Raw genomic sequence first — 26877 nt, forward strand, 5'->3', positions numbered from 1 at the left:
TCTCTCTCTCTCTCTCCTTCTCTCTCTCTCTCTCTCTCTCTCTCTCTCTCTCTCTCTCTCTCTCTCCTCCTCTCTCTCTCTCGCTCTCTCTCCGTCTCTCTCCCTCTCTCTCCGTCTCTCTCTCCGTCTCTCTCTCTCGCTCAGTCTCTCTCTCGCTCAGTCTCTCTCTCGCTCAGTCTCTCTCTCGCTCAGTCTCTCTCTCGCTCAGTCTCTCTCCCTCTCTCTCCGTCTCTCTCTCCGTCTCTCTCTCCGTCTCTCTCTCTCTCCGTCTCTCTCTCTCTCCGTCTCTCTCTCTCTCCGTCTCTCTCTCTCTCTCTCTCTCTCTCTCTCTCTCTCTCGCTCTCTCTCCGTCTCTCTCCCTCTCTCTCCGTCCTCTCTCTCCGTCTCTCTCTCTCGCTCAGTCTCTCTCTCGCTCAGTCTCTCTCTCGCTCAGTCTCTCTCTCGCTCAGTCTCTCTCCCTCTCTCTCCGTCTCTCTCTCCGTCTCTCTCTCTCTCCGTCTCTCTCTCTCTCCGTCTCTCTCTCTCTCCGGTCTCTCTCTCTCTCTCCGTCTCTCTCTCTCTCTCTCTTCTCTCTCTCTCTCTCTCTCTCTCTCTTCTCTCTCTCTCTCTCTCTCTCTCTCTCTCTCTCCTCTCTCTCTCTCTCTTCTCTCTCTCTCTCTCTCTCTCTCTCTCTCTCTCTCTCTCTCTCTCTCTCTCTCTCTCTCTCTCTCCGTCTCTCTCTCTCTCTCCGTCTCTCTCTCTCTCTCTCCGTCCTCTCTCTCTCTCTCCGTCTCTCTCTCTCTCTCCGTCTCTCTCTCTCTCTTCTCCGTCTCTCTCTCTCTCTCTCTCTCTCCGTCTCTCTCTCTCTCTCTCTCTCCGTCTCTCTCTCTCTCTCTCTCTCCGTCTCTCTCTCTCTCTCCCTCTCCGTCTCTCTCTCTCTCTCTCTCTCCGTCTCTCTCTCTCTCTCTCTCTCTCCCCGTCTCTCTCTCTCTCTCTCGCTCAGTCTCTCTCTCGCTCAGTCTCTCTCTCCGTCTCTCTCTCTCCGTCTCTCTCTCCGTCTCTCTCTCTCTCTCTCCATCTCTCTCTCTCTCTGTCTCTCTCTCTCCCCGTCTCTCTCTCTCTCCGTCTCTCTCTCTCCCCCGTCTCTCTCTCTCTCCGTCTCTCTCTCTCTCCGTCTCTCTCTCTCTCTCTCTCCCCGTCTCTCTCTCTCTCTCTCTCTCTCTCTCTCTCTCTCGCTCAGTCTCTCTCTCCGTCTCTCTCCCTCTCTCTCCGTCTCTCTCTCCGTCTCTCTCTCTCGCTCAGTCTCTCTCTCGCTCAGTCTCTCTCTCGCTCAGTCTCTCTCTCGCTCCAGTCTCTCTCTCGCTCAGTCTCTCTCCCTCTCTCTCCGTCTCTCTCTCCGTCTCTCTCTCCGGTCTCTCTCTCTCTCCGTCTCTCTCTCTCTCCGTCTCGCTCTCTCTCCGTCTCGCTCTCTCTCCCCGTCTCTCTCTCTCCGTCTCTTCTCCGTCTCTCTCTCCGCTCCGTCTCTCTCTCTCCCCGTTCTCTCTCCTCTCTCTCTCCGTCTCTCTCTCTCCCCGTCTCCTCTCTCTCTCTCCTCCCCGTCTCTCCTCTCTCTCTCTCCGTCTCTCTCTCTCTCCGTCTCTCTCTCTCTCCGTCTCTCTCTCTCTCCGTCTCTCTCTCTCTCCGTCTCTCTCTCTCTCTCCGTCTTCTCTCTCTCTCCGTCTCTCTCTCTCTCCGTCTCTCTCTCTCTCCGTCTCCTCTCTCTCTCCGTCTCTCTCTCTCTCCGTCTCTCTCTCTCTCCGTCTCTCTCTCTCTCCGTCTCTCTCTCTCTCCGTCTCTCTCTCTCCCCGTCTCTCTCCTCTCCGTCTCTCTCTCTCTCCCCATCTCTCTCTCTCTCTCTCCCCGTTTCTCTCTCTTCTCTCTCTCCGTCTCTCTCTCTCCGTCTCTCTCTCTCTTCTCCGTCTTCTCTCTCTCTCCCGTCTCTCTCTCTCCGTCTCTCTTCTCCCGTCTCTCTCTCTCCCTCTCGTCTCTCCCGTCTCTCTCTCTCCAGTGTCTCTCTCTCTCTCCGGGTTTTTCCCGTCTCTCTCTCTCTGTCCTCCTCTCTCATCTCCGTCTCTCTCTCTCTCCGTCTCTCTCTCTCCGTCTCTCTCTCTCTCTCCTCCTCTCTCTCTCTCCGTCTCTCTCTCGTCTCTCTCTCTCTCGTCTCTCTCCCCCGTCCTCTCTCTCTCTCCGTCTCTCTCTCTCTCCGGTCTCTCTCTCTCCTCCGTCTCTCTCTCTCTCTCCGTCTCTCTCTCTCTCCGTCTCTCTCCTCTCCGTCTCTCTCTCTCCTCCGTCTCTCTCTCTCTATCCGTCTCTCTCTCCCCCGTCCCTCTCTCTCCCGGTCTCTCGTCTCTCCCCTCTCTCTCCCTCTCTCCCCCTCTCTCTCTCTCTCTCCGTCTCTCTCTCGTCTCTCTCTCCCGTTGCTCTTCTCTCTCTCTCTCCCCGTCTCTCTCTCCTTCCCCGTCTCTCTCTCTCGTATCGCTCCAGTCTCTCTCTCTCTCCCTCGCTCAGTCTCTTCTCTCTCGCTCAGTCTCTCTCTCTCTCTCGCTCAGTCTCTCTCTCTCTCTCGCTCAGTCTCTCTCTCTCTCTCGCTCAGTCTCTCTCTCTCTCGCTCAGTCTCTCTCTCTCTCGCTCAGTCTCTCTCTCTCTCGCTCAGTCTCTCTCTCTCTCGCTCAGTCTCTCTCTCTCTCGCTCAGTCTCTCTCTCTCTCGCTCAGTCTCTCTCTCTCGCTCAGTCTCTCTCTCTCGCTCAGTCTCTCGCTCAGTCTCTCGCTCAGTCTCTCGCTCAGTCTCTCGCTCAGTCTCTCTCTCTCGCTCAGTCTCTCTCTCTCGCTCAGTCTCTCTCTCTCGCTCAGTCTCTCTCTCTCGCTCAGTCTCTCTCTCTCGCTCAGTCTCTCTCTCTCGCTCAGTCTCTCTCTCTCGCTCAGTCTCTCTCTCTCGCTCAGTCTCTCTCTCTCGCTCAGTCTCTCTCTCGCTCAGTCTCTCTCTCGCTCAGTCTCTCAGTCTCTCTCGCTCAGTCTCTCTCTCGCTCAGTCTCTCTCTCGCTCAGTCTCTCTCTCGCTCAGTCTCTCTCTCGCTCAGTCTCTCTCTCGCTCAGTCTCTCTCTCGCTCAGTCTCTCTCACGCTCTGTCTCTCTCTCTCGCTCTGTCTCTCTCTGTCTCTCTCTCTCTCTGTCTCTCTCTCTCTGTCTCTCTCTCTCTGTCTCTCTCTCTCTGTCTCTCTCTCTGTCTCTCTCTCTCTCTCTACCCCTCTCCCTCTGCATCACTCAGTCCTCATTTCGTATTGTCCTTTAAGGGGCTAGCTAGGGGACTGGGGATGCAGAGAGCTGGCTATGCTTGATTAAACATTCTGGAGAGAGGAAGCAAGTTAGAGAGTCAAGTCGCATTAGTGACCCTAAGTCATTCAAAAATAAGACAAATATATGAAACCGGGCAACACAGAGCCAAGCGTGTAGGGTGTGTAGGGGGGGTGGGGGGGGGACCAGGAAGAGAGAGAGTGCGGCTCTAAAAAATATCCGATGTGATTGGCCAAAATACCAATTAGTGGGAAAAATATCAGAATTGGTCTGCCTGTGTAAGCACAGTCAGGCTCGCTTTCTCTCCCAGTCCCACTTCAATGTCTAGCCTTTTAAGAACACATCATGAACACACCCTAAACATCCCAGATTTGTGTAAGCCTGAGCAGTTACCCAGGGAGACATGGTGCCTGTGTGCGTCTGTGTTCTCTTAAGGATAACTCCCAAAAGCAAGAGTGTTTGTTGAACCTACACGCTCTCCCATTAAAATGAGTTTACTCATGGCAGAGCTCTTTGATCTTGACTAAGGTTCTGGGTTCTAAACCAGGGAGAGAGAGGAGGGGAACACACCGCCTGCCTGCCTGTCGTGACCAGATCAAACAGAGGGTTGGAGGAGGTCGCGGCGGGGCTCTCACTAAAAAAAATACTTTCATCACAGAGGGTTTATTGGTGCACACACACACACACACACACACACACACACACACACACACACACACACGCACACACACACACACGATCTCCAAGGGAGGTACCGGTGCGCCTTACGATCTCTCGGAGGATAAAGTTTCAGAAAGTGTCTGGCTAGGTTCAAACGGTTGTCTAAATGTCAGCCCAAATAAAAGGATGATTCTACCCAGAGTATACAGAAAATATTTACCAACCCAACTGGCAGCAGATGATTCACAGCACTTTAACACTTCTAAGATGTTCCAGAATAATTTGTCAAGAGGTTTGTTTAGAGATGATATGATGAAACAGAGATAATGTAGCGTCACTAGCGTGCCAGGTAGCTCTGTGTATTCAGTACGGTGGAGCATCAGGCAGCTGTGTGTATTCAGTACGGTGGAGCATCAGGCAGCTGTGTGTATTCAGTACGGTGGAGCATCAGGTAGCTCTGTGTATTCAGTACGGTGGAGCATCAGGCAGCTGTGTGTATTCAGTACGGTGGAGCATCAGGCAGCTGTGTGTATTCAGTACGGTGGAGCATCAGGCAGCTGTGTGTATTCAGTACGGTGGAGCATCAGGCAGCTGTGTGTATTCAGTACGGTGGAGCATCAGGCAGCTATGTGTATTCAGTACGGTGGAGCATCAGGTAGCTCTGTGTATTCAGTACGGTGGAGCATCAGGCAGCTGTGTGTATTCAGTACGGTGGAGCATCAGGTAGCTATGTGTATTCAGTACGGTGGAGCATCAGGCAGCTGTGTGTATTCAGTACGGTGGAGCATCAGGCAGCTATGTGTATTCAGTACGGTGGAGCATCAGGCAGCTGTGTGTATTCAGTATGGTGGAGCATCACACATTCACTATCCCATATCCCCATGGGAGTCTAGTTCCACTCAGTCAGTACCGCTTCAGTCTTCAAGAGAAAGGCAGAGGAAACAGCCAGCCACCCAGTCTCTCTCTCCTCACAGTTTTTAAGTAGCAATAAGGCAACTCAGCGTTGCGTTGTGCGTAAGAACAGCCCTTAGCCGCGGTGTATTGGCCATATACCACATCCCCTTGGGCCTTATTGCTTAAATACATCACACACTGACATGAATTAAAGCATGAACAGCTAACTATAGTGGTGACTCTTCCTTTTTGTCCAGCACCCTCCCCCCGTTTTTTAATGTGTAAAACACTTCATCAGCAGGACTCACCTTAGTGGACGCTATGCTCTGAGGTGACCCGTCCTGAGAATGACCAGGGGGCCTGTCTTTGTCTGGAGAGGGAGAGAGAAAGAATACAACAGAGTCTGAGGGATGGAGAAGGAGGGATTCATTCAGAACAACACCCCGAGACAGTACAATGAAAAAGACCACTCAGTGTGATCTTATTGGGGGTAATAAAGGTGTCTGACATGTTCTGACCCCGCCAGGTAGGTTCCTGTGGAGGGGGGGGGGGGGGGGGCAGGGGGATACACCACACCGCCAGACAGTCTCCATCCACCATTGTATTGGATCTTTGTCCAGCTCCTGTTATTATTTGGGATGTGTTTAAACCTCTGTAGTCCTCTCCAGCCAGGCGTGTCCCCTCCTATCCCCTCTGCACTGATCAGATCCTGTGGATGGTTGTATAATAAGCCTGTATTAGGAGACACCCTGCAGGCTAGTCAGACTGAATTGCATGTCCTCATTCGTCTGTTGGCACTCTCCTCTTTCCGTCTCTCGCTCTCTCTGACCTGTGTTGCCAGAGGCTTGATGCCCAAGCAGCATCGATGCCCAGTGGGCACCACCGCAGGCGCCATGGTCAATTACCCATTAGGTCCACGTCTGTGTTCTTCAAACACCATGCTCAGACACTCCCAGGAGAAATTCAAATGAGGTGCTGGTTCCATGTTTAATTAAGAGGGCTCCTTCTCCCTGCACCACATACCATTATTCAGATAGACTGCTGAACTCAACTCTGATGGACGATACGTCCTGAATGACATCTCTAGTGGAGAGATGTGTGACTGTGTCAAATCCCTTGGCCGACTTTGTGGGATGAACAGAATTCATTTCCATGTTATCAAAAACACTCCATAACTGAATGTGAAAGTGGGATTGAGAAAGACCAGAGAGAGAGAACCTGTGGGTGGAGGATATTAGTTTGGTCTTGCCCCTGGAAAAGGGTTGACGGAGCCAACATGGTGGCCAGTAACATCCATCTCCCACACTAACATGTCGACCCACACAGCAGTTATATCCATTAGAGAGAGTAGACACCCTACTCCTTCCTCCATGTCTCTACACACACAAGCTGACAGAGTTTTATGATCCATAACAAAGTGGCAGAGAGAGCGTGAAGACGGCAGGCCAGCCGACCAATTAGCAACGCTCTCTCTCAGGTTACCTCAGCTGAAACAGACCCAGCAGTATAAAGACCTTCACGGAAACCTCTCTATCAGGTTACCTCAGCTGAAACAGACCCAGCAGTATAAAGACCTTCACGGAAACCTCTCCCTCAGGTTACCTCAGCTGAAACAGACCCAGCAGTATAAAGACCTTCACAGAAACCTCTCCCTCAGGTTACCTCAGCTGAAACAGACCCAGCAGGACAAAGACCTTCACAGAAACCTCTCCCTCAGGTTACCTCAGCTGAAAGAGACCCAGCAGGACAAAGACCTTCACAGAAACCTCTCCCTCAGGTTACCTCAGCTGAAAGAGACCCAGCAGGACAAAGACCTTCACAGAAAACTTCAAACCTAGATCTCTTTTATTATGGGCGGAGAGGGACGTAGGGTGGGAACGTTGGTTCACGGTTAAACCTCATTCTATATCTCAATTCAACGTTGAGGTTCAACCTTTTGGGAGCTGGTGTTTGACCACAGAGCTAAAGAGCCATTTCTCCATACTTCGTCCTTGGTTAGATCGATAGTGTGTCATTAAAAACACAGTAATTCAGCATTGAGTCGGCAGACACATTTCTGTTCATGATATTAGCTACAGGAACGGTTTATTCTCTACACTAAAACACACACTATAGTCTCTAGAACCCATCCTAGTTTCCTCTGATCCCTGTACTCACCAGACATCCCGCTCTGACAAAACTCCTCACACCCTGAGACCATGAGGAAGAGAACATGGACGTCAGTAAGACTATAATCACACAGGCCGCCAGCCGGCTGGGAACGGCTCCTGTCGACTAATGAGCTACTATAGACGATCATTATGGCTGTTAGAACCAATACACGGATGAGGAGGAGCAGAATCAACATGCTCAGCTTTCTTTCAGCGGAAGAGACAATCACACCTATGACTGATTCACACTATAGGGGCGACCCAAACTGGACGCTGCTGGCTCCAGAATGCCCTTTCCAGCTCGGTTCCAGAGACTAATGTGGATGTGAAACTGAGCCGTCCCAGTTGGACCCTAGATTGTGAATCAGGTAGCACCGTATGGAGTGTAAAGAGAGTTAGTCGTCCATGCTCCACACTGCATGCTACTATGGAGTAGTGGACTCCTGAAGCTGGGCCTGTAACACAGCAAAGGGCACCACTGACCCATGGGTACTTGTCCACAGGCCTATTTGGGGAACAGACACCCACCCCAGGGCTGCTCAGCCACAAGGGTACCAGAGAGCGCTTCAGGATAGTCCACACCTAAAAGCACGCCATGACATCATCAGATGGGGGCGACAAGATTAAACTACAGAGGCTGAGGATTCCCCCCTGGTTCCAATAATGTAGTGGGGTCAAAATGTCAATTCACAGGGCTATCATCTGTCTATTGGACAAGTTCAGCTGGAATCCCAGCTCTTCATAAGCTGCTGAACTAAATGCAACCCAAGAGGAACATGATTGGTAGGGAGTGAGTGGTGGGGGAGGTACTTACTTTTCTGCTGGGCGGGGTGGGGGAGACCCTTGGCTCTGTCAGGAGAGTAGCTCTTGCTACTGACGGTGGAGCCGGACCGGCTGTGGGGGGAGGGGGGGACGTCTGCTCTCAGGGGAGGCAAGGGGCCTTTCCTTCTGTGGGTGTGAGAGACAAGGGGGATTTTAGTCACCTGTAGATGCTCTTAGAGTGACATATATTCGTACATTCAACTAAAGATGGTAAAGGGTCAAATAACAGAAGACAAGATAGAAGATACACAGAGAGAGAGATCAGCATCTTCACATATCTAGAGTCTGAGAGGTACCGATGCATGAAGTCTGACTCCAACAGGCTCCAGAACAGCTTCAATCCCCATGCCATGACTGATACATAGCTAACTAAATGTCTACACAGACTGAGTTGACCCTTGTATTTTATTCTTATTTTTGTCTCTATACACCCAGTGCCCTACACACACACCCAGTGCCCTACACACACACCCAGTGCCCTACACACACACCCAGTGCCCTACACACACACCCAGTGCCCTACACACACACACCCAGTGCCCTACACACACACACCCAGTGCCCTACACACACACACCCAGTGCCCTACACACACACCCAGTGCCCTACACACACACCCAGTGCCCTACACACACACCCAGTGCCCTACACACACACCCAGTGCCCTACACACACACCCAGTGCCCTACACACACTGACACACCAACACTCTCCCAGGGTCCTACACACAGACACACTCCCAGGGCCCTACACACAGACACACTCACAGGGCCCGACACACAGACACACTCACAGGGCCCGACACACAGACACACTCACAGGGCCCGACACACTCACAGGGCCCGACACACTCACAGGGCCCGACACACTCACAGGGCCCGACACACTCACAGGGCCCGACACACTCACAGGGCCCGACACACTCACAGGGCCCGACACACTCACAGGGCCCGACACACTCACAGGGCCCGACACACTCACAGGGCCCGACACACTCACAGGGCCCGACACACTCACAGGGCCCAGACAGATACATACCCTCTGTCTAGTTAGTAATGGATAGTAGTAGTACCAGACAGATACATACCCTCTGTCTAGTTAGTAATGGATAGTAGTAGTACCAGACAGATACATACCCTCTGTCTAGTTAGTAATGGATAGTAGTAGTACCAGACAGATACATACCCTCTGTCTAGTTAGTAATGGATAGTAGTAGTACCAGACAGATACATACCCTCTGTCCAGGTTTAGGATGGCCTGCATCAGGGTGTCATCACCCCCCTCTGGGACCACAGCAGACAGGGAGCGGGGTGCAGGGTACATCCCCTGAGCCCTGACGCTGGGGGGAGGGGGTGCTGCACGGCCACTGCTTCTGGGTGGAAAGACAAATCACACATCAAGGACCACATCTCATCAGCAGACTGAACACATCAGCTTTAATACTGGAGGTACTTGGCCATTAAAGGACTAAGGTAAACTAACTGAGGTTAAAAAACAGTACATCAGTGGAAGCAGTGGACTATATCTTAACCAAAGGTCACCATCACTTTGCATACTGGTATATAAAAAGGTAGGAGGGGAATGTCTTGGAGTCTTGGTCACTAGTCTACATCTGCTGTTCCTCAAAGCTTTCCGTCTGAACTGTGTCAGAGTGATTAGGCCTGACTTTAGAGGGACTGCTCAGCAAGACTGCTCAACAAGACCACTCAACCAGACCGCTCAACAAGACTGCTCAACAAGACTGCTCAACAAGACTGCTCAACCAGACCGCTCAACAAGACTGCTCAACAAGACTGCTCAACAAGACTGCTCAACAAGACTGCTCAACCAGACCGCTCAACAAGACCGCTCAACAAGACAGCTCCAACTGTCATTTGACGGCGGTCACTGAGCACTAAGTATCCAGGAGTCCGACTCCACTCAGAGAAACCATTAACCTCCTCTGTTGATCTCCACCTTCTGCTACATCTGGGTTAAGGGGGCCGTCCCTGGACACAAGACACTCCTGTCAAGATGTTGAAGGGTTTATTTAGATAACTCCTCCCCTGGTCACGGTGGATCAGCACTGGAGCCTGTCGTGCTGCCAGGACAGACACGGACAGGAGGGGTGACCCCGTGGTCTCAGGGGTGAAGGTCGGAGACCGGTGAGACAGGCTCCTAGACAGAGGAGCACCGGGCCGAGGTAGATGGTGTACAGATGAGGTACCGTAGAGAGAGGACATACCACCACAGCAACAGAACACCACCCTGGTCACAATCTGAGCACCAAACATGAAGAATCTGCACATTTCCTCTCATGTCTGACATTGTAAAATGAGGAAAAAATACTGCTACAGAATAGGACTGAAAGTCCACAAGAACATCACATCATGAATCAATGCTTCTTCCAAAATGAATTGGGACAGAAACCTAACCAACTACATATTTATCTAAATATCTTCAGGCTAAATGGTATTTCTAAGCGGTTTTAATGACTCTGTTAAAACTCTACCGTTGCTCTCTGTGCAAAGGCTAAGCCCTAGTAGTTTTATCTTCCTAAACACACATCTGTGTTAGCAGCAGTAAAACCAGGAACATTAGTTTACCCTCCAGCCCTCTCTCTCCTCTCCTGTTGAGACTGTTGATCCTCTCTGGTTTGTTGCCCTCGCTGATGATGTGCCTCCTATACGACAGGCAGTAGAATGACCCAGCCAGGCAGGCAGGCAGGCCAAGGGGCAGGAGGGGGTATAAACAAATGAAAGGCACCTGGTCTCAGCGACCCCAGCCTGAACCTCATCTCCCCCCGTCCTCCAACCAACCAACCAGCAGCTTGGAGTGACCGACCTCACAAAACTTTAATGACCCAGGGGATGCATCCCAAATGGCCCCCTATCCCCTACATACGACACTGTGGGCTCTGGTTAAAAGGGGTGCACTACACAGGGGAATGGGTACCGTTTGGAACGCAGCCAGGGTGTTGTTTGAAGGGTACCTGACCTCGTCTGACCCCATCTGTGCTCAAAGGAAACGGCCACGTCTTTACTGCCGATATTACCCCTAAATATTAGCCTGCTACTTTCCCCTCCCCCTTCTGAACTGGAACTGTGCCCCCTGGCTGTTTAACACTGGGCTCTAACTGACCCACGGGGTGAAATGAAAAGCCTAGGTGTTGAATTAGAGACGGTTGTTCAAGCAGAACATATTTTGTTATATTGCTGCTGATTAAGTAAGGCGGTTGCACTCACACCCAAACCTGTGGTTACTGTATTCTATATATATTGCTGTTGATTAAGTAAGGCGGTTGCTCTCACACCCAAACCTGTGGTTACTGTATTCTATATATATTGCTGTTGATTAAGGAAGGCGGTTGCTCTCACACCCAAACCTGTGGTTACTGTATTCTATATATATATTGCTGTTGATTAAGGAAGGCGGTTGCTCTCACACCCAAACCTGTGGTTACTGTATTCTATATATATTGCTGTTGATTAAGGAAGGCGGTTGCTCTCACACCCAAACCTGTGGTTACTGTATTCTATATATATTGCTGTTGATTAAGGAAGGCGGTTGCTCTCACACCCAAACCTGTGGTTACTGTATTCTATATATATATTGCTGTTGATTAAGGAAGGCGGTTGCTCTCACACCCAAACCTGTGGTTACTGTATTCTATATATATTGATGCTGTGTTGATTAAGGAAGGCGGTTGCTCTCACACCCAAACCTGTGGTTACTGTATTCTATATATATATTGCTGTTGATTAAGTAAGGCGGTTGCTCTCACACCCAAACCTGTGGTTACTGTATTCTATATATATTGCTGTTGATTAAGTAAGGCGGTTGCTCTCACACCCAAACCTGTGGTTACTGTATTCTATATATATTGCTGTTGATTAAGTAAGGCGGTTGCTCTCACACCCAAACCTGTGGTTACTGTATTCTATATATATTGCTGTTGATTAAGTAAGGCGGTTGCTCTCACACCCAAACCTGTGGTTACTGTATTCTATATATATATTGCTGTTGATTAAGGAAGGCGGTTGCTCTCACACCCAAACCTGTGGTTACTGTATTCTATATATATTGATGCTGTTGATTAAGTAAGGCGGTTGCTCTCACACCCAAACCTGTGGTTACTGTATTCTATATATATTGATGCTGTTGATTAAGTAAGGTGGTTGCTCTCACACCCAAACCTGTGGTTACTGTATTCTATATATATTGATGCTGTTGATTAAGTAAGGTGGTTGCTCTCACACCCAAACCTGTGGTTACTGTATTCTATATATATTGATGCTGTTGATTAAGTAAGGTGGTTGCTCTCACACCCAAACCTGTGGTTACTGTATTCTATATATATTGCTGTTGATTAAGTAAGGTGGTTGCTCTCACACCCAAACCTGTGGTTACTGTATTCTATATATATTGCTGTTGATTAAGTAAGGTGGTTGCTCTCACACCCAAACCTGTGGTTACTGTATTCTATATATATTGCTGTTGATTAAGTAAGGCGGTTGCTCTCACACCCAAACCTGTGGTTACTGTATTCTATATATATTGATGCTGTTGATTAAGTAAGGCGGTTGCTCTCACACCCAAACCTGTGGTTACTGTATTCTATATATATTGATGCTGTTGATTAAGTAAGGCGGTTGCTCTCACACCCAAACCTGTGGTTACTGTATTCTATATATATTGATGCTGTTGATTAAGTAAGGTGGTTGCTCTCACACCCAAACCTGTGGTTACTGTATTCTATATATATTGATGCTGTTTTGATTAAGGAAGGCGGCTGCTCTCACACCCAAACCTGTGGTTACTGTATTCTATATATATTGATGCTGTTTTGATTAAGGAAGGCGGTTGCTCTCACACCCAAACCTGTGGTTACTGTATTCTATATATATTGCTGTTGATTAAGTAAGGCGGTTGCTCTCACACCCAAACCTGTGGTTACTGTATTCTATATATATTGCTGTTGATTAAGTAAGGCGGTTGCTCTCACACCCAAACCTGTGGTTACTGTATTCTATATATATTGATGCTGTTTTGATTAAGGAAGGCGGTTGCTCTCACACCCAAACCTGTGGTTACTGTATTCTATATATATTGCTGTTGATTAAGGAAGGCGGTTGCTCTCACACCCAAACCTGTGGTTACTGTATTCTATATATATTGCTGTTGATTAAGGAAGGCGGTTGCTCTCACACCCAAACCTGTGGTTACTGTATTCTATATATATTGCTGTTGATTAAGGAAGGCGGTTGCTCTCACACCCAAACCTGTGGTTACTGTATTCTATATATATATTGCTGTTGATTAAGTAAGGCGGTTGCTCTCACACCCAAACCTGTGGTTACTGTATTCTATATATATTGCTGTTGATTAAGGAAGGCGGTTGCTCTCACACCCAAACCTGTGGTTACTGTATTCTATATATATATATTGATGCTGTGTTGATTAAGGAAGGCGGTTGCTCTCACACCCAAACCTGTGGTTACTGTATTCTATATATATATTGCTGTTGATTAAGGAAGGCGGTTGCTCTCACACCCAAACCTGTGGTTACTGTATTCTATATATATATTGCTGTTGATTAAGGAAGGCGGTTGCTCTCACACCCAAACCTGTGGTTACTGTATTCTATATATATATATATATATATATATATTGCAGTCTTTAAATCCTGTAGAATGCCTGAACGGACCCTCAAAATGACTACCTAAAATGTACATTATCAGTGATCACTAAAAGGAGAACTTTTAGTCCTGGCGATTATAGTTCAGGTCAAGAGTACAACTGTATGAGAAATACAGTTTGTACATCAGTCAACTTCAGGTTGAATCAGACTAAGTAATCTCTCAGTCTCTTCATGCATCCTTACCTTTACACCACCACGACAGGTAAATACGCCAAGACAAATAACAACGGCCAGAACTAACCTAACTAACCGGATTACAGGGGGCCTCGGGGCGTGTGACTATCATAACCTCTCAACATTAACTTGATTTATGGCAGTAATTACTTTCTCTATTATTTCACCTGAGGAACTGAAGAAGGTGAGAAGAAAGAACCTTGAACACCTGGCCCTTAAAATAACAGATGAGTTCTGCTGCTGCACGTACCTCTCCTGACCCCGGGACAGTCACAGAACCCTGCTCTGTCACACTCTGGCCATCACCTTACAACGTCGTAGTGTACGGACTGCCTTACACAGTTGTGACAAGACCTAGGTCCTGTTATGACTCCTGTCATAGTGATGGTGCTGTCCGGAGGGTGACTCAGTAGACGCCATTGTTAACCCTGTACCTTCCTTCACCTCTATCATGTCAGGTTACACCAGACAGACAGATAGGGTTTTAAAGACTAGTATGCGACCTCGGGCTGCCACAAGGAATGGTACGCTCATCGCTGTGACGACCTGGGTTCAAATACCACTTTAAATCTTTTCAGTTTTTGCTCTAGTCTGCCTGGAGTGTCAGATGGGCGGGGTTTTCTGTTTTGGGACTATTTTATGGAGCCATTCAGCCAGGCAAAGCTCAATCAAGCCCAGATCAAATATTTGAAATGAATTCAAGTACCATTTGAACCCAGGTTTGGGGTGAAAGCAGAGCGGCAGCAGTCGACCCTGAGGTGTTTGTGTGTTTCTCTCCCAGTCCCAGGAGAGAGCTATGTGAGCAGAGAGGTGGACGGGGCCCGATGTAGCCCAGACCTGATGCGTATGTGATTATTCTCTGGTACCATGTAAACATTTCACACAGAATGAGACACACAGATATGCAAATCAGTAGAGACATGAGATGGGCTTCAGTCTACAGGGCTGATTGGGGAGGCTGTGTCAAAAAGACAGGTTGTCATGGTAAACAAGTGGTGCAACAATGCCATCTTCTGGTCACTTAGATAATGACAGTGCATCATTTTTCTTGGGGGGGGGGGGTTCAGGAGAGCTACTTGTAGTAGTGAAACAGAACAGTGATCAGTTTGGTTTAACAAGGTTAGACTGTTAGAATTCTCCTGAACATTAAAATCCAATTCTCCTGATGAAAGTTTCTAAATAAATATCCAGGAGTGTGTGAGAGAGTTGTGCCTACCTGAACTCCATCTGGCGTGTTGTATGGGGGTCCTCTCTAGGAGGTGGTCTAGAAGGGTAGGGGTACGGCTCCTCCGGCTAGAACACAGACGCAGATAATTACTTTTATTGTTTCAGTACTGAAGAACATATCTACAGGTGTCCCATCCTGAGAAACACTGTGATACTGCTGTTGATTAGACAGTACTGGAGAACATATCTACAGGTGTCCCATCCTGAGAAACACTGTGATACTGCTATTGATTAGACAGTACTGGAGAACATATCTACAGGTGTCCCATCCTGAGAAACACTGTGATGCTGCTGTTGATTAGACAGTACTGGAGAACATATCTACAGGTGTCCCATCCTGAGAAACACTGTGATACTGCTGTTGATTAGACAGTACTGAAGAACATATCTACAGGTGTCCCATCCTGAGAAACACTGTGATACTGCTGTTGATTAGACAGTACTGGAGAACATATCTACAGGTGTCCCATCCTGAGAAACACTGTGATACTGCTGTTGATTAGACAGTACTGGAGAACATATCTACAGGTGTCCCATCCTGAGAAACACTGTGATACTGCTGTTGATTAGACAGTACTGGACAACATATCTACAGGTGTCCCATCCTGAGAAACACTGTGATACTGCTGTTGATTAGACAGTACTGGACAACATACAGTTGAAGTCAGAAGTTTAGCCAAATACATTGAAAACTCAGTTTTTCACAATTCCTGACATTTAATCAGAGTAAAAATTCCCCGTCTTAGGTCAGTTAGGATCACCACTTTATTATAAGAATGTGAAATGTCAGAATAATAGTAGAGAAAATTATTTCTTTCAGATTTGATTTATTTCATCACATTCCCAGTGGGTCAGAAGTTTACATACACTCAATTAGTATTTGGTAGCATTGCATTTAAATGGTTTAACTTGGGTCAAACATTTTGGGTAGCCTTCCACAAGCTTCCCACAATGAATTTTGGCCAATTCCTCATGACAGAGCTGGTGTAACTGAGTCAGGTTTGTAGACCTCCTTGCTTGCACACACATTTTCAGTTCTGCCTACACATTTTCTATAGGATTGAGGTCAGTGCTTTGTGATGGCCACTCCAAAATACCTTGACTTTGTTGTCCTTAAGCCATTTTGCCACAACTTTGGAAGTATGCTTGGGGTCATTGTCCATTTGGAAGACCAATTTGCGACCATCAGTCAGGTTTAACTTCCTGACTGATGTCTTGAGATGTTGCTTCAATATATCCATATAATTTCCCTGCCTCATGATGCCATCTCTTTTGTGAAGTGGACCAGTCCCTCCTGCAGCAAAGCACCCCCACAACATGATGCTGCCACCCCCACAACATGATGCTGCCACCCCCGTTCTTCACAGTTGGGATGGTGTTCTTCAGCTTCCCCCCTTTTCCTCCAAACATAACGATGGTCATTATGGTCAAACAGTTCTAATTTTTGGTTCATCAGACCAAAGGACATTTCTCCAAAAAGTATGATCTTTGTCCCCATGTGCAGTTATAAACCGTAGTCTGGCTCTTTTAATGGTGGTTTTGGAGCAGTGGCTTCTTCCTTGCTGAGCGGCCTTTCAGGTTATGTTGATATAGGACTCGTTTTACTGTGGATATAGATACTTCTGAACCCGTTTCCTCCAGCATCTTCACAAGGTCCTTTGCTGTTGTTCTGGGATTTATTTGCACTTTTATCACCAAAGTACGTTCATCTCTAGGAGACAGAAAGCGTCTCCTTCCTGAGCGGTATGACGGCTACGTGGTCCCATGGTGTTTATACTTGTTCATCTGTACAAACAATAGTACACGTGGTACCTTCAGGCATTTGGAAATTGCTCCCAAGGATGAACAAGACTTGTGGAGGTCTCCAATTTTTTTTCTGAAGTCTTGGCTGATTTATTTTGATATTCCCATGATGTCAAGCAAAGAGGCACTGAGTTTGAAGGAAGGCCTTGAAATACATCCACAGGTTCACCTCCAATTGACTCAAATGATGTCAATTAGCCTATCAGAAGCCTCTAAAGCCATGACATCATTTTCTGGAATTTTCCAAGCTGTTTAAAGGCACAGTGAATTATCGGTCTGTAAACAATTGTTGGAAAAATTACTTGTGTCATTCAAAGTAGATGCCCTAACCGACTTGCCAAAACTATAGTTTGTTAACAAGAAATTTGTGGAGTGGTTGAAAAACAAGTTCTAATGCCTCCAACCAAAGTGGATGTAAACTTCTGACTTCAACTTTATCTACAGGTGTCCTATCCTGAGAAACACACAATGATGCTGCTGTTGATTAGACAGTATTTTCTAAAATATTATATTCGAACCCTCTGTATTTGTTATTTTATTAGGATCCCCATTAGCTGTTGCAAAAGCAGCAGCTACTCTTCCTGGGGCCCACAGCTACTCTTCCTGGGGCCCACAGCTACTCTTCCTGGGGCCCACAGCTACTCTTCCTGGGGCCCACAGCTACTCTTCCTGGGGCCCACAGCTACTCTTCCTGGGGCCCACAGCTACTCTTCCTGGGGCCCACAGCTACTCTTCCTGGGGCCCACAGCTACTCTTCTTGGGGCCCACAGCTACTCTTCTTGGGGCCCACAGCTACTCTTCTTGGGGTCCATGCACCAATGAAAGTGATTGACAGAGCATCTTCTACTCAACATGTAATTCTTTATCTGAACACCAAGTGGCGTCAGAGGTTGAAATAAACTCCTCATACAGTTGGCGGTGTACATAATGGATTTCTAGCTGTACTATAATCATATACCCTATAACTTCAGCATTGACTGTACTATGAGCTAAATTCAGTACTTCAATCAAATGCATTTATACAGCCGTTTTTACATCAGCAGATATCACAAAGTGCTTCTACAGAAACCCCCGCCTAAAACCCCAAAGAGCAAGCAATGAAGATGTAGAAGCACTTCCATTGTGGTGTTCACATTTTACTCTGTTTGAGAAATATTTCTTGCAGTTTCTCAATTCATACTAATGCAATCGATATGCAGGTTCTTCTACACCTGCATTGCTTGCTGTTTGGGGTTTTAGGCTGGGTTTCTGTACAGCACTTTGAGATATCAGCTGATGTAAGAAGGGCTTTATAAATACATTTGATATGAGGCACATTCTTTTGTGCTTGTAAACCCAGCATGTACAGTAGATCGATGGCCAAATATTATGCTTCCTTGGCATGAGGCTTAAATTGTGCGTATACAATAATGGTTTATTCATTGTCTGAGCCACTTACTCTCCGGGAAGGTGGGATACCTCTGCGCTCATTAGGAAAATGAAGGCTGTCGCCATGGTAGCCTCTTTGATCCTCGCCATGGTAACCTCGAGGGCCTCCATTTGGATAAAAGCGAGGCCCGTCGTACTCAAACCCTCGATTGTACTCCTCGTCTGGCCTTCCGAAACCAGCCGGCCTCCTCTCTACAGGCCCTGCTCCAGCTGATCTGGGATATGGGGCCTACAATGAATTACATTTCGATGGGAAAGAAGAGAAACAAGATTAGGGTTATGTCCTCTAGAAAGCGATTTACTATTTTTATTTCTAGATGAAAAGGTTTATTTTAGAAAAAATGATGTATTGTAATTCTCAGTGAATCATAGAATGTATGTAATTTTCAGGATGGAAACAAGGCACAGTTGTTCTGTGGAGCTCAGGAACACTCAACTCTTTTCTCTTATATCAAGAGGTTGACCGATTAATTAGGGACGATTTCAAGTTCTTATAACAATTGGTAATCTGCCTTTTTGGACGCCGATTATGGCCGATTATAATGTAATCCATGAGTAAACTGCATGGCAGGCTGACCACCTGTTACACGAGTGCAGCGTCAAAAGGACCTTGTGGCTGCAATGAGCCAAGGTAAGTTGCTGTCTAGCATTAAACTTATCTTATAAAAAACAATCAATCTTTACATAATCACTAGTTAACTACACATGGTTGATGATATTACTAGGTTAACCAGCATGTCATGTGTTGCATATAAATAATGTGGTGCCTGTTAATTTATCATCGAATCAGAGCCTACTTCAACTTTGCCAAACGGGTGATGATTTAACAAAAGCACATTCGCGAAAAAAGCACATTCGTTGAACAAATGTCCCTAACCATAAACATCAATGCCTTTCTTAAACTCAATACAGAGAAGTATATATTTTTTAAACCTGCATATTTAGTTAAAATAAATGTATGTTAGCAGGCAATATTAACTTGGGAAATTGTGTCACTTCTCTTGTTTTCAGTGTAAGCAGAGTCAGGGTATATGCAACAGTTTGGGCCGCCTGGCTCGTTTGCGAACTGTGTTTCTTCCGAACAAAAACGAATTAAATTTGCCAGAATTTTACATAATTACGACAGAACATTGAAGGTTGTGCAATGTAACAGCAATATTTAGACTTAGGGATGCCACCAGTGGGACTTCCAAATGGACGTAAATGGTTCCGTATTTCACGGAAAGAATAAACGTTTTGTTTTCTAAATGATTGTTTCTAGATTTGACCATATTATTGACCAAAGGCTCGTATTTCTGTGTGTTTATTCTAATTAAGTCTATGATTTGATATTTGATAGAGCAGTCTGACTGAGCGGAGGTAGGCAGCAGCAGGCTCGTAAGCATTCATTCAAACACATTCCTGCATTTGCGAGCAGCTGTTAACAATGCTTAAAGCACAGCGCTGTTTATGACTTCAAGCCTATCAACTCTCGAGATTAGGCTGGTAATACTAAAGTGCCTATAAGAACATGCAATAGTCAAAGGTATATGAAATACAAATGGTATAGAGAGAAGTAGTCATAATTCCTATAATAACTACAACCTAAAACGTCTCAACTGGGAATATTGAACCAACAGCTTTCATATGTTCTCATGTTCTGAGCAAGGAACTCAAACGTTAGCTTTTTTTACATGGCACATATTGCACTTTAACTTTCTTCTCCAACACTGTGTTTTTGCATTATTTAAACCAAATCGAACATGTTTCATTAGAGACTAAATAGATTTGATGCATTATATTAAGCTCAAACAAAAGGGTTCATTGTTCATTCAGTATTGTTGTAATTGGCAATATTACAAATACATATAAAAATCGGACGATAAATCGGTACCGGTATCGGTCCACCAATAAATCGGTACCGGTCCACCAATAAATCGGTATCGGTACCGGTCCACCAATAAATCGGTATCGGTACCGGTCCACCAATAAATCGGCATCGGTCCACCAATAAATCGGTATCGGTACCGGGCCACCAATAAATCGGTATCGGTCCACCAATAAATCGGTATCGGTACCGGCCCACCAATAAATCGGTATCGGCCCACCAATAAATCGGTATCGGCCCACCAATAAATCGGTATCGGTCCACCAATAAATCGGTACCGGTCCACCAATAAATCGGTACCGGTCCACCAATAAATCGGTACCGGTCCACCAATAAATCGGTACCGGTCCACCAATAAATCGGTATCGGTCCACCAATAAATCGGTATCGGTCCACCAATAAATCGGTATCGGTCCACCAACAAATCGGCATCGGTCCACCAATAAATCGGTATCGGTCCACCAATAAATCGGTATCGGTCCACCAATAAATCGGTATCGGTCCACCAATAAATCGGTATCGGTCCACCAATAAATCGGTATCGGTACCGGGCCACCAATAAATCGGTATCTGTCCACCAATAAATCGGCACCGGTACCGGTCCACCAATAAATCGGTACCGGTCCACCAATAAATCGGTACCGGTCCACCAATAAAATCGGTACCGGTCCACCAATAAATCGGTACCGGTCCACCAATAAATCGGTACCGGTCCACCAATAAATCGGTACCGGTCCACCAATAAATCGGTATCGGTACCGGTCCACCAATAAATCGTTATCGGTACCGGTCCACCAATAAATCGGTATCGGTACCGGTACCGGTCCACCAATAAATCGGTACCGGTCCACCAATAAATCGGTACCGGTACCGGCATCGGTCCACCAATAAATCGGTATCGACCCACCAATAAATCGGTATCGGGCCACCAATAAATCGGTATCGGGCCACCGATAAATCGGTATCGGGCCACCGATAAATCGGTATCGGTCCACCAATAAATCGGTATCGGCGTTGAAAAATCAGAATGGTTGACCTCTAATATCAAGGCGGAGTTAAGTATTGATAACTAGTCGCATGATTTGCTAGCAACGCCATTGAGTCCCCATCAGTTGATACTTGAACAGATGTTCATTCTGAAAACGCTGGACAACTGCAGGTGCTGAAGTCCATACGGTTAATAACAGCTTTTATTTAATACAACCACCGACTTCTTCCTCATTTGTGTCGATCAACTTTTGCGCCAATTGAATCTCAGCTGATTAGTACGTCAAGGCCACTAGAACTAGAATTTCAGCACCTCACAGAAGGAACGGTAGGTGTTTTCAGAAATATTCACAAGTATCGAATGACGGCGAGACAATGTTGTTGCTAGCAGATCGTGCGACCAGTTATCAATTCTCACCTCCGCCTCTATACAAGAGAACGGAGTTGAGCGTTCCTCAGCTAAGTTCTGTTAAGTATTATAATGGAAAGTAAATTAGTACAATTATAAATATATAAACCAAACAACATTTTCCACAGGCAGAAACTCTCACCGGTCTGTCTGGTAGGAAGCGTTCATCGTAGACATCCCTCATGTTTCTGTCTCTCCTGTAAGCCACTGCAAAGTAGACAGCAGGGGAGGTTTAGGGTGGGTGTCATTTGTGGAACATTCCAACAGGAATTTGTTCCAAAAACATTGTAAAGTACAAGGATGCCAACAAACAACGTATACAAAGTATCATGATCAATTCACCTAGCTAACTAGCTGTCGAAAAAGCATCAACTCACCACGTAGCTTATTCTTAATGTTTGTCCATAGGCTACCAGAGTGAGGACAGACATTTTTCAGAACAAACGTGGTGAGTGAAAAACGTAATGAAATAGCCCACCCCCTACCCGGTATCTTATTCTGCCACTATACAACTTCGTATGCGTTATTTGTTGGCAACCTTGTTATTTACTAAGTTTTTGGAACAGATTCCTGTTGGAACGTTCCACAAATTATACCCACCCGGAGTTTTACACAGTTAATGACAATCAAAGTTGTGGTAGGTGTTCATGAATATGCCTACATGTGGACCTGGTGGAATTGTTTAGTATGCAGAACCTGAAACCTTTTTTGGGAGGAAAGCAAGATATTTTCCACTTACTTGTTTTGTCTGGACAAGTCTATGTAGTAGTATTGGGAGTTGGTAATGCCAATAGAAACAGTCAATACTAACTGGGGAAAAGAGAAGATGGTACGTATTAGTTTGACAATACTGCATGGTGTGCACATTAGCTATTAACAATGTAGGTTAGGAAATCCCAAGCATAGAGATATGTCAAATCAGTATGTGTGATAGTAAGGAAACTACTGTAGCTAATAGCTAGCTCTGATCCAGAAGTACTGGCAGGATGTTAGCGCGCGTTCCTCTGAGGCTCAGCCATAATCTTTGGTTCAGCGTTAGAAAACCGCACTAACTCCTAGCTAACTACTACTACTCTTCTTCTTCTTTCAAGCAAACCTTCAACCACTGAGATTAGTGATATGAAAACACCTATTTCTACTGGCTTGCTAATTAGCTACCGTATTTAGCACATAACGTTGTTCTAATATATATTTCGCAGGTTGTGTAGATTTAACTGCTAGCTACGTATGCTTACGTTAGCTAGCTACATGCTCAAGCTAGTCCACAGTCCATGCTGAGTTAATTCGCTCAAAACGAAATCAGTATTTAGAACAAATACATATTTACTAACACAAACTTTTAGACACGCTATAAACAATACGCACGTTGGAGAAAATAAAGTAGTCTTCACAAAAGATATGAAAACAAGCTCATCATAGCCTACTTTTCACCTTCTTCCGGTTGGCGCATGTACACACTGAATTTGGATTGGATGGACAAAAAGTCTGTCACGTGATACGTCATATTCCTGTGACGACGAACAGTTCTCGTTTGTTTTTGGCAGCTAGATAGCAAACACATCTTACTGAGATTGGATAACTAATAAAAAGCAACATATTTACCAATGTTTTTGCCCACACTACTCAATAACTATAAGTCACCAATGTTGTCTCTTTAGGTAAGTGATTTATTCGATTCCTTGAATGTGTATTTCCAGGTAATATACATCGGATTCGATCTAGCATCACGGCTAGCTTGCATATCGCTCAATGACATAGATAACTAACTAGCTTCAATCTGAATATTCATCACCATGAATCTGTTTTCAGTGACTGTCTCACTCTGATGGTGAAGTCAAGATGAGTGGTGGTTTGGCTCCCAGTAGAAGCACAGTCTATGTGTCCAACCTGCCCTTCTCTCTAACCAACAGTGATCTACACAAGGTAAAACCATTTTTTTTACCTTTATTTAACTAGTCAGTTAAGAACAAATTCTTATTTTCAATGACAGCCTAGGAACAGTGGGTTAACTAATGCTAGGGGGCAGAACGACAGATTTTTACCTTGTCAGCTCGGGGATTCGAGCTTGCAACCTTTGGGTTACGGGTCCAACACTCTAACCACAAGGCTACCTGCTGTAATATCTTCATATATAGAGTAATGGAATAGAACTACTTAACCCCTCCCTACCACTATTTCACAAGTTCATGATCCTGCTGTTTATGCCATTTGGAAAAATGACCTCAAATAATGTCTTGGATTTTTTCATTTCAGCTTTTCAGCAAATATGGAAAAGTTGTGAAGTAAGTTACTGGTATCAAAATAAGGAGCTATACAAAGCTCAAATACAAACCAAAAAATGGTCACATGCTTCGTAACCTAACAGTGAACTTCCTAGTTACGGGTCTGTTTCCAATAATGCAGAGTTAAAGATAAAGATTTTTTTTAAATAGTGACACGATTAATAAATACACAGTGAATAACTAAACATCTATAGCAAAATCTACAGCTATGTTGGTATTGTGGTGATCAGAGAAGATAATGATGGTCTCATGCTTTCAGGGTGACAATAGTCAAAGATAAAGAAACACGCAAAAGTAAAGGTGTGGCTTTTGTGCTCTTCCTGGACAAAGAGTCTGCACAGAGCTGCTTTAGATCGCTCAACAATAAACAGGTGGGCATTTTTCCTCTCCCTGTTTTCATAAAAAGTTACATATCTGATGTGTTGTTTTTGTGTTAAAGTCCCCATCTTTTTCGCCCCGCAGTTGTTTGGAAGAACAGTGAAAGCGAGCATTGCAATCGACAACGGGCGAGCAACTGAATTTATCAGGAGGCGAAACTACACAGACAAGTCCAAATGTTATGAATGTGGGGTAAGTTGATACTCTCTACCTAGATAAGCCAGCTCCATTTCCCCCTTCATCCATCCGGAATGTGTCGCCGGATGTTAGTGCTATTTATACAACATTTCTGTCCTTTTCACGTCATAGGATACAGGGCACTTAAGCTATGCATGCCCAAAAAACTTGCTTGGTGAACGAGAACCCCCGAAGAAGAAAGAAAAGAAGAAGAAGAGAAAGGTTGAAGAGCCTGAGGAAGTGTAAGTATCTTATCAGGACATTGATGCCCCTCTCCCGTGTTTGCAAACGGCTATGATCGTGGTCAACAGCAGCGTGTCCTTGATATTAACAGTAACTGTTCTATTTCAGATGAACTTTAGTTCACAGATTCTTTGTTTGATTGTGATGTCATATTTGTCATTGTTTGATTGTGATGTCATATTTGTCATTGTTTGATTGTGGTGTCATATTTATCATTGTTTGATTGTGGTGTCATATTTGTCATTGTTTGATTGTGGTGTCATATTTGTCATTGTTTGATTGTGGTGTCATATTTGTCATTGTTTGATTGTGGTGTCATATTTGTCATTGTTTGATTGTGGTGTCATATTTGTCATTGTTTGATTGTGATGTCATATTTGTCATTGTTTGATTGTGGTGTCATATTTGTCATTGTTTGATTGTGATGTCATATTTGTCATTGTTTGATTGTGATGTCATATTTGTCATTGTTTGTGAAGTCCTCTGTGTGTTTTGTTTCTATGACTTTTCTACTTTTTTCCTCTGTCGTTTACAGAGAAGAGGAGGAAAGTGAGGAAGAGGGAGAGGACCCTGCTCTTGACAGCTTAAGTCAAGCCATAGCATTCCAGGTAAGTGCACAAATGTACTTCAAGGGGGAAGTTAGTAGGCTATTGTATTACTTGAAACCCTCTATTTACTTGGTATTTGTCCTTATCTGACCCCTCTTTTAAAATCACACATGGGATCATGTGTTCCACAGCAAGCACGACTTGAGGAGGAGCAGCATAGGCGACAGCAGACGGCCTTTGTGGCTGAGGAGGCCGGTCAGGAGGCTTCCACATCAGACGACTCCAAGAAACCCAGGATCAAAAAGAGTGTCTACTTCAGTGACGAGGAAGAACTAAGCGACTGAGGGGATTTCACAGATATAATTCAGACTCTTGAGTAGCAAATATTTGAAAATGAACGGGGGACATTCTGTTTGTCAAGATCTGCAAGGGCATCATCGACCTGAGAACAGATGTTTGATGAAAAGGGTTACAGTGTACCATTGTTTAGTTGAAGTCCACAACTGTTTCTGTATCAGTATTTGTTCTGATCCTTAGTGTCCTTTTTATAATGAGGACTCAGCCACTGTTCTTCGCAGGCATTGGGACAATGTGAATGGAGATTAACTGTGTTTCTGCGCTTTTCTTTTCAACAGCTGTGTAAATACACCATAGTTGTTTTACTGTCTTTTTTCACCCTTCCTATGTATGTCAATATTAGGGGAAATAGAACTATTCTGTTTAAAGATAGCCTTCCCCATCTTTAGGTGAAAAAGGTATTGAAACATCAGTGAAAGAGTAGAACACCATAGATGGCATGTGGTCTTTCACAATAATGAACCACACTTTTGCTGATAAATAGGAATAAAGAACATTCAAGTCATGAGCATTCCTTCCTGTATTTCAATATCGATCACAGCTCCCCATCCACCAGCTGCTAACCAGAGGCAAGGTGTGTGTACTGTAGTGTTGCCCTAATGTGTCCACCGGGCTTCTCACCATATTCCATGTTCTCTAGCAAGGCAACATTCCTTCCTGTATTTCAATATTAATCTTCTGTTCTGTGGGGGCTACTCTTCCCCTCCAATAGCTGTTGACAGCACAGTAAGGTGGATGTTGTCCTGATGAGTGCAGTGTGCAACTCTCAAATACCACGTGTTCCCTATCAGAGAGCAAGAGCTCCATGTGATGGAGTGTCCTGACAGGAAGCCAGGCGGTACAGGCTGCAACTCTCAGCCCTGGCACATTCTGATTTATACCTGCAAGGCCACGTCTGTCTGTTAGGCAGGTCATCTTCAAGAGCTACCTTTTAAAGCAATGAGATGGGGTGGGAGGAGAGCCACTGAAGTTACGTTATAAAGATTTATTGTTTAGAAATGTTTGACAACTAAATACAAGGTGAAATACATAATTCCCTTTTCAGTTCTGTCATTCATTTTTCTAACCCCGGTTATTAACTATGTATATAATCTGTAGCCTCTCCATCACAGTAGGAAACATGAATAGGGCTTAACATTCAACTATGCAATAATGTTAATGTCATTTGCACTATGTCTTTCTATTGCGTTAAACGTCAGATCATCATAAATCAAAAGGATGGAATCTCATTTTCTCCACCGCCGCAATAAAGATTGGAAATACACCCGTCGAAGACATTGAACAATCTCAAGAAGTTTATGATAAAATGTCAAATGACACCTCATTAGACCCTAATAATGCATAATTACTGTTACATTAGCGTATGTGTTACAAACACGAGTGTTATTACAAATGTATCAATTCGAATCAGGAATGTCTGTTCCTGTCTGCGCTATATCCTCAGGAAATGGCTTCAAATGTGATTGGACAAACCGCGTCATG

The 26877-nt window shown here is 45.4% G+C and overlaps 2 protein-coding genes across 8 annotated transcripts in view; one reads left to right on the forward strand and one right to left on the reverse strand.

The window, feature by feature from the left end:
• Nucleotides 1-22881, reverse strand: part of LOC116352925 (periphilin-1) — a 24852-nt gene extending 1971 nt beyond the window's left edge. Inside the window, exons 1-8 of one of the 7 annotated variants that reach the window (XM_031821606.1) lie at nucleotides 22842-22881; nucleotides 22150-22220; nucleotides 21553-21617; nucleotides 18158-18376; nucleotides 14906-14982; nucleotides 9070-9207; nucleotides 7828-7961; nucleotides 5172-5233 (exon numbers count right to left, since the gene is read on the reverse strand). In XM_031821606.1, the coding sequence (XP_031677466.1) occupies nucleotides 5172-5233; nucleotides 7828-7961; nucleotides 9070-9207; nucleotides 14906-14982; nucleotides 18158-18376; nucleotides 21553-21617; nucleotide 22150 (696 nt within the window). In that variant the 5' untranslated portion in view covers nucleotides 22151-22220; nucleotides 22842-22881. The other 6 variants (XM_031821602.1, XM_031821601.1, XM_031821603.1 and 3 more) reach the window with 6 other exon arrangements.
• On the forward strand, nucleotides 22433-25903 carry LOC109882703 (zinc finger CCHC-type and RNA-binding motif-containing protein 1). The gene is made up of 8 exons (XM_031821608.1): nucleotides 22433-23068; nucleotides 23220-23333; nucleotides 23664-23692; nucleotides 23952-24063; nucleotides 24155-24262; nucleotides 24380-24489; nucleotides 25026-25098; nucleotides 25230-25903. Exons 2-8 carry the CDS (start codon nucleotides 23250-23252, stop codon nucleotides 25380-25382), a joined length of 669 nt encoding a protein of 222 aa, XP_031677468.1. The 5' UTR covers nucleotides 22433-23068; nucleotides 23220-23249; the 3' UTR covers nucleotides 25383-25903.
• The last annotated feature ends 974 nt before the right edge of the window (nucleotides 25904-26877 follow it).

This window comes from Oncorhynchus kisutch, unplaced genomic scaffold (genome assembly GCF_002021735.2).
Source record: "Oncorhynchus kisutch isolate 150728-3 unplaced genomic scaffold, Okis_V2 scaffold3997, whole genome shotgun sequence".
Classification (NCBI taxonomy): Eukaryota; Metazoa; Chordata; class Actinopteri; order Salmoniformes; family Salmonidae; genus Oncorhynchus; species Oncorhynchus kisutch.

Excerpts from the sequence above, each read along its gene's own strand:
- LOC109882703 (XM_031821608.1), top strand. The coding sequence starts at position 23,250 with ATGAGTGGTGGTTTGGCTCCCAGTAGAAGCACAGTCTATGTGTCCAAC. Across the intron at positions 24,490-25,025 it reads GTTGAAGAGCCTGAGGAAGT|AGAAGAGGAGGAAAGTGAGG; the intron begins GTAAGTATCTTA and ends TGTCGTTTACAG. Across the intron at positions 25,099-25,229 it reads GTCAAGCCATAGCATTCCAG|CAAGCACGACTTGAGGAGGA; the intron begins GTAAGTGCACAA and ends TGTGTTCCACAG.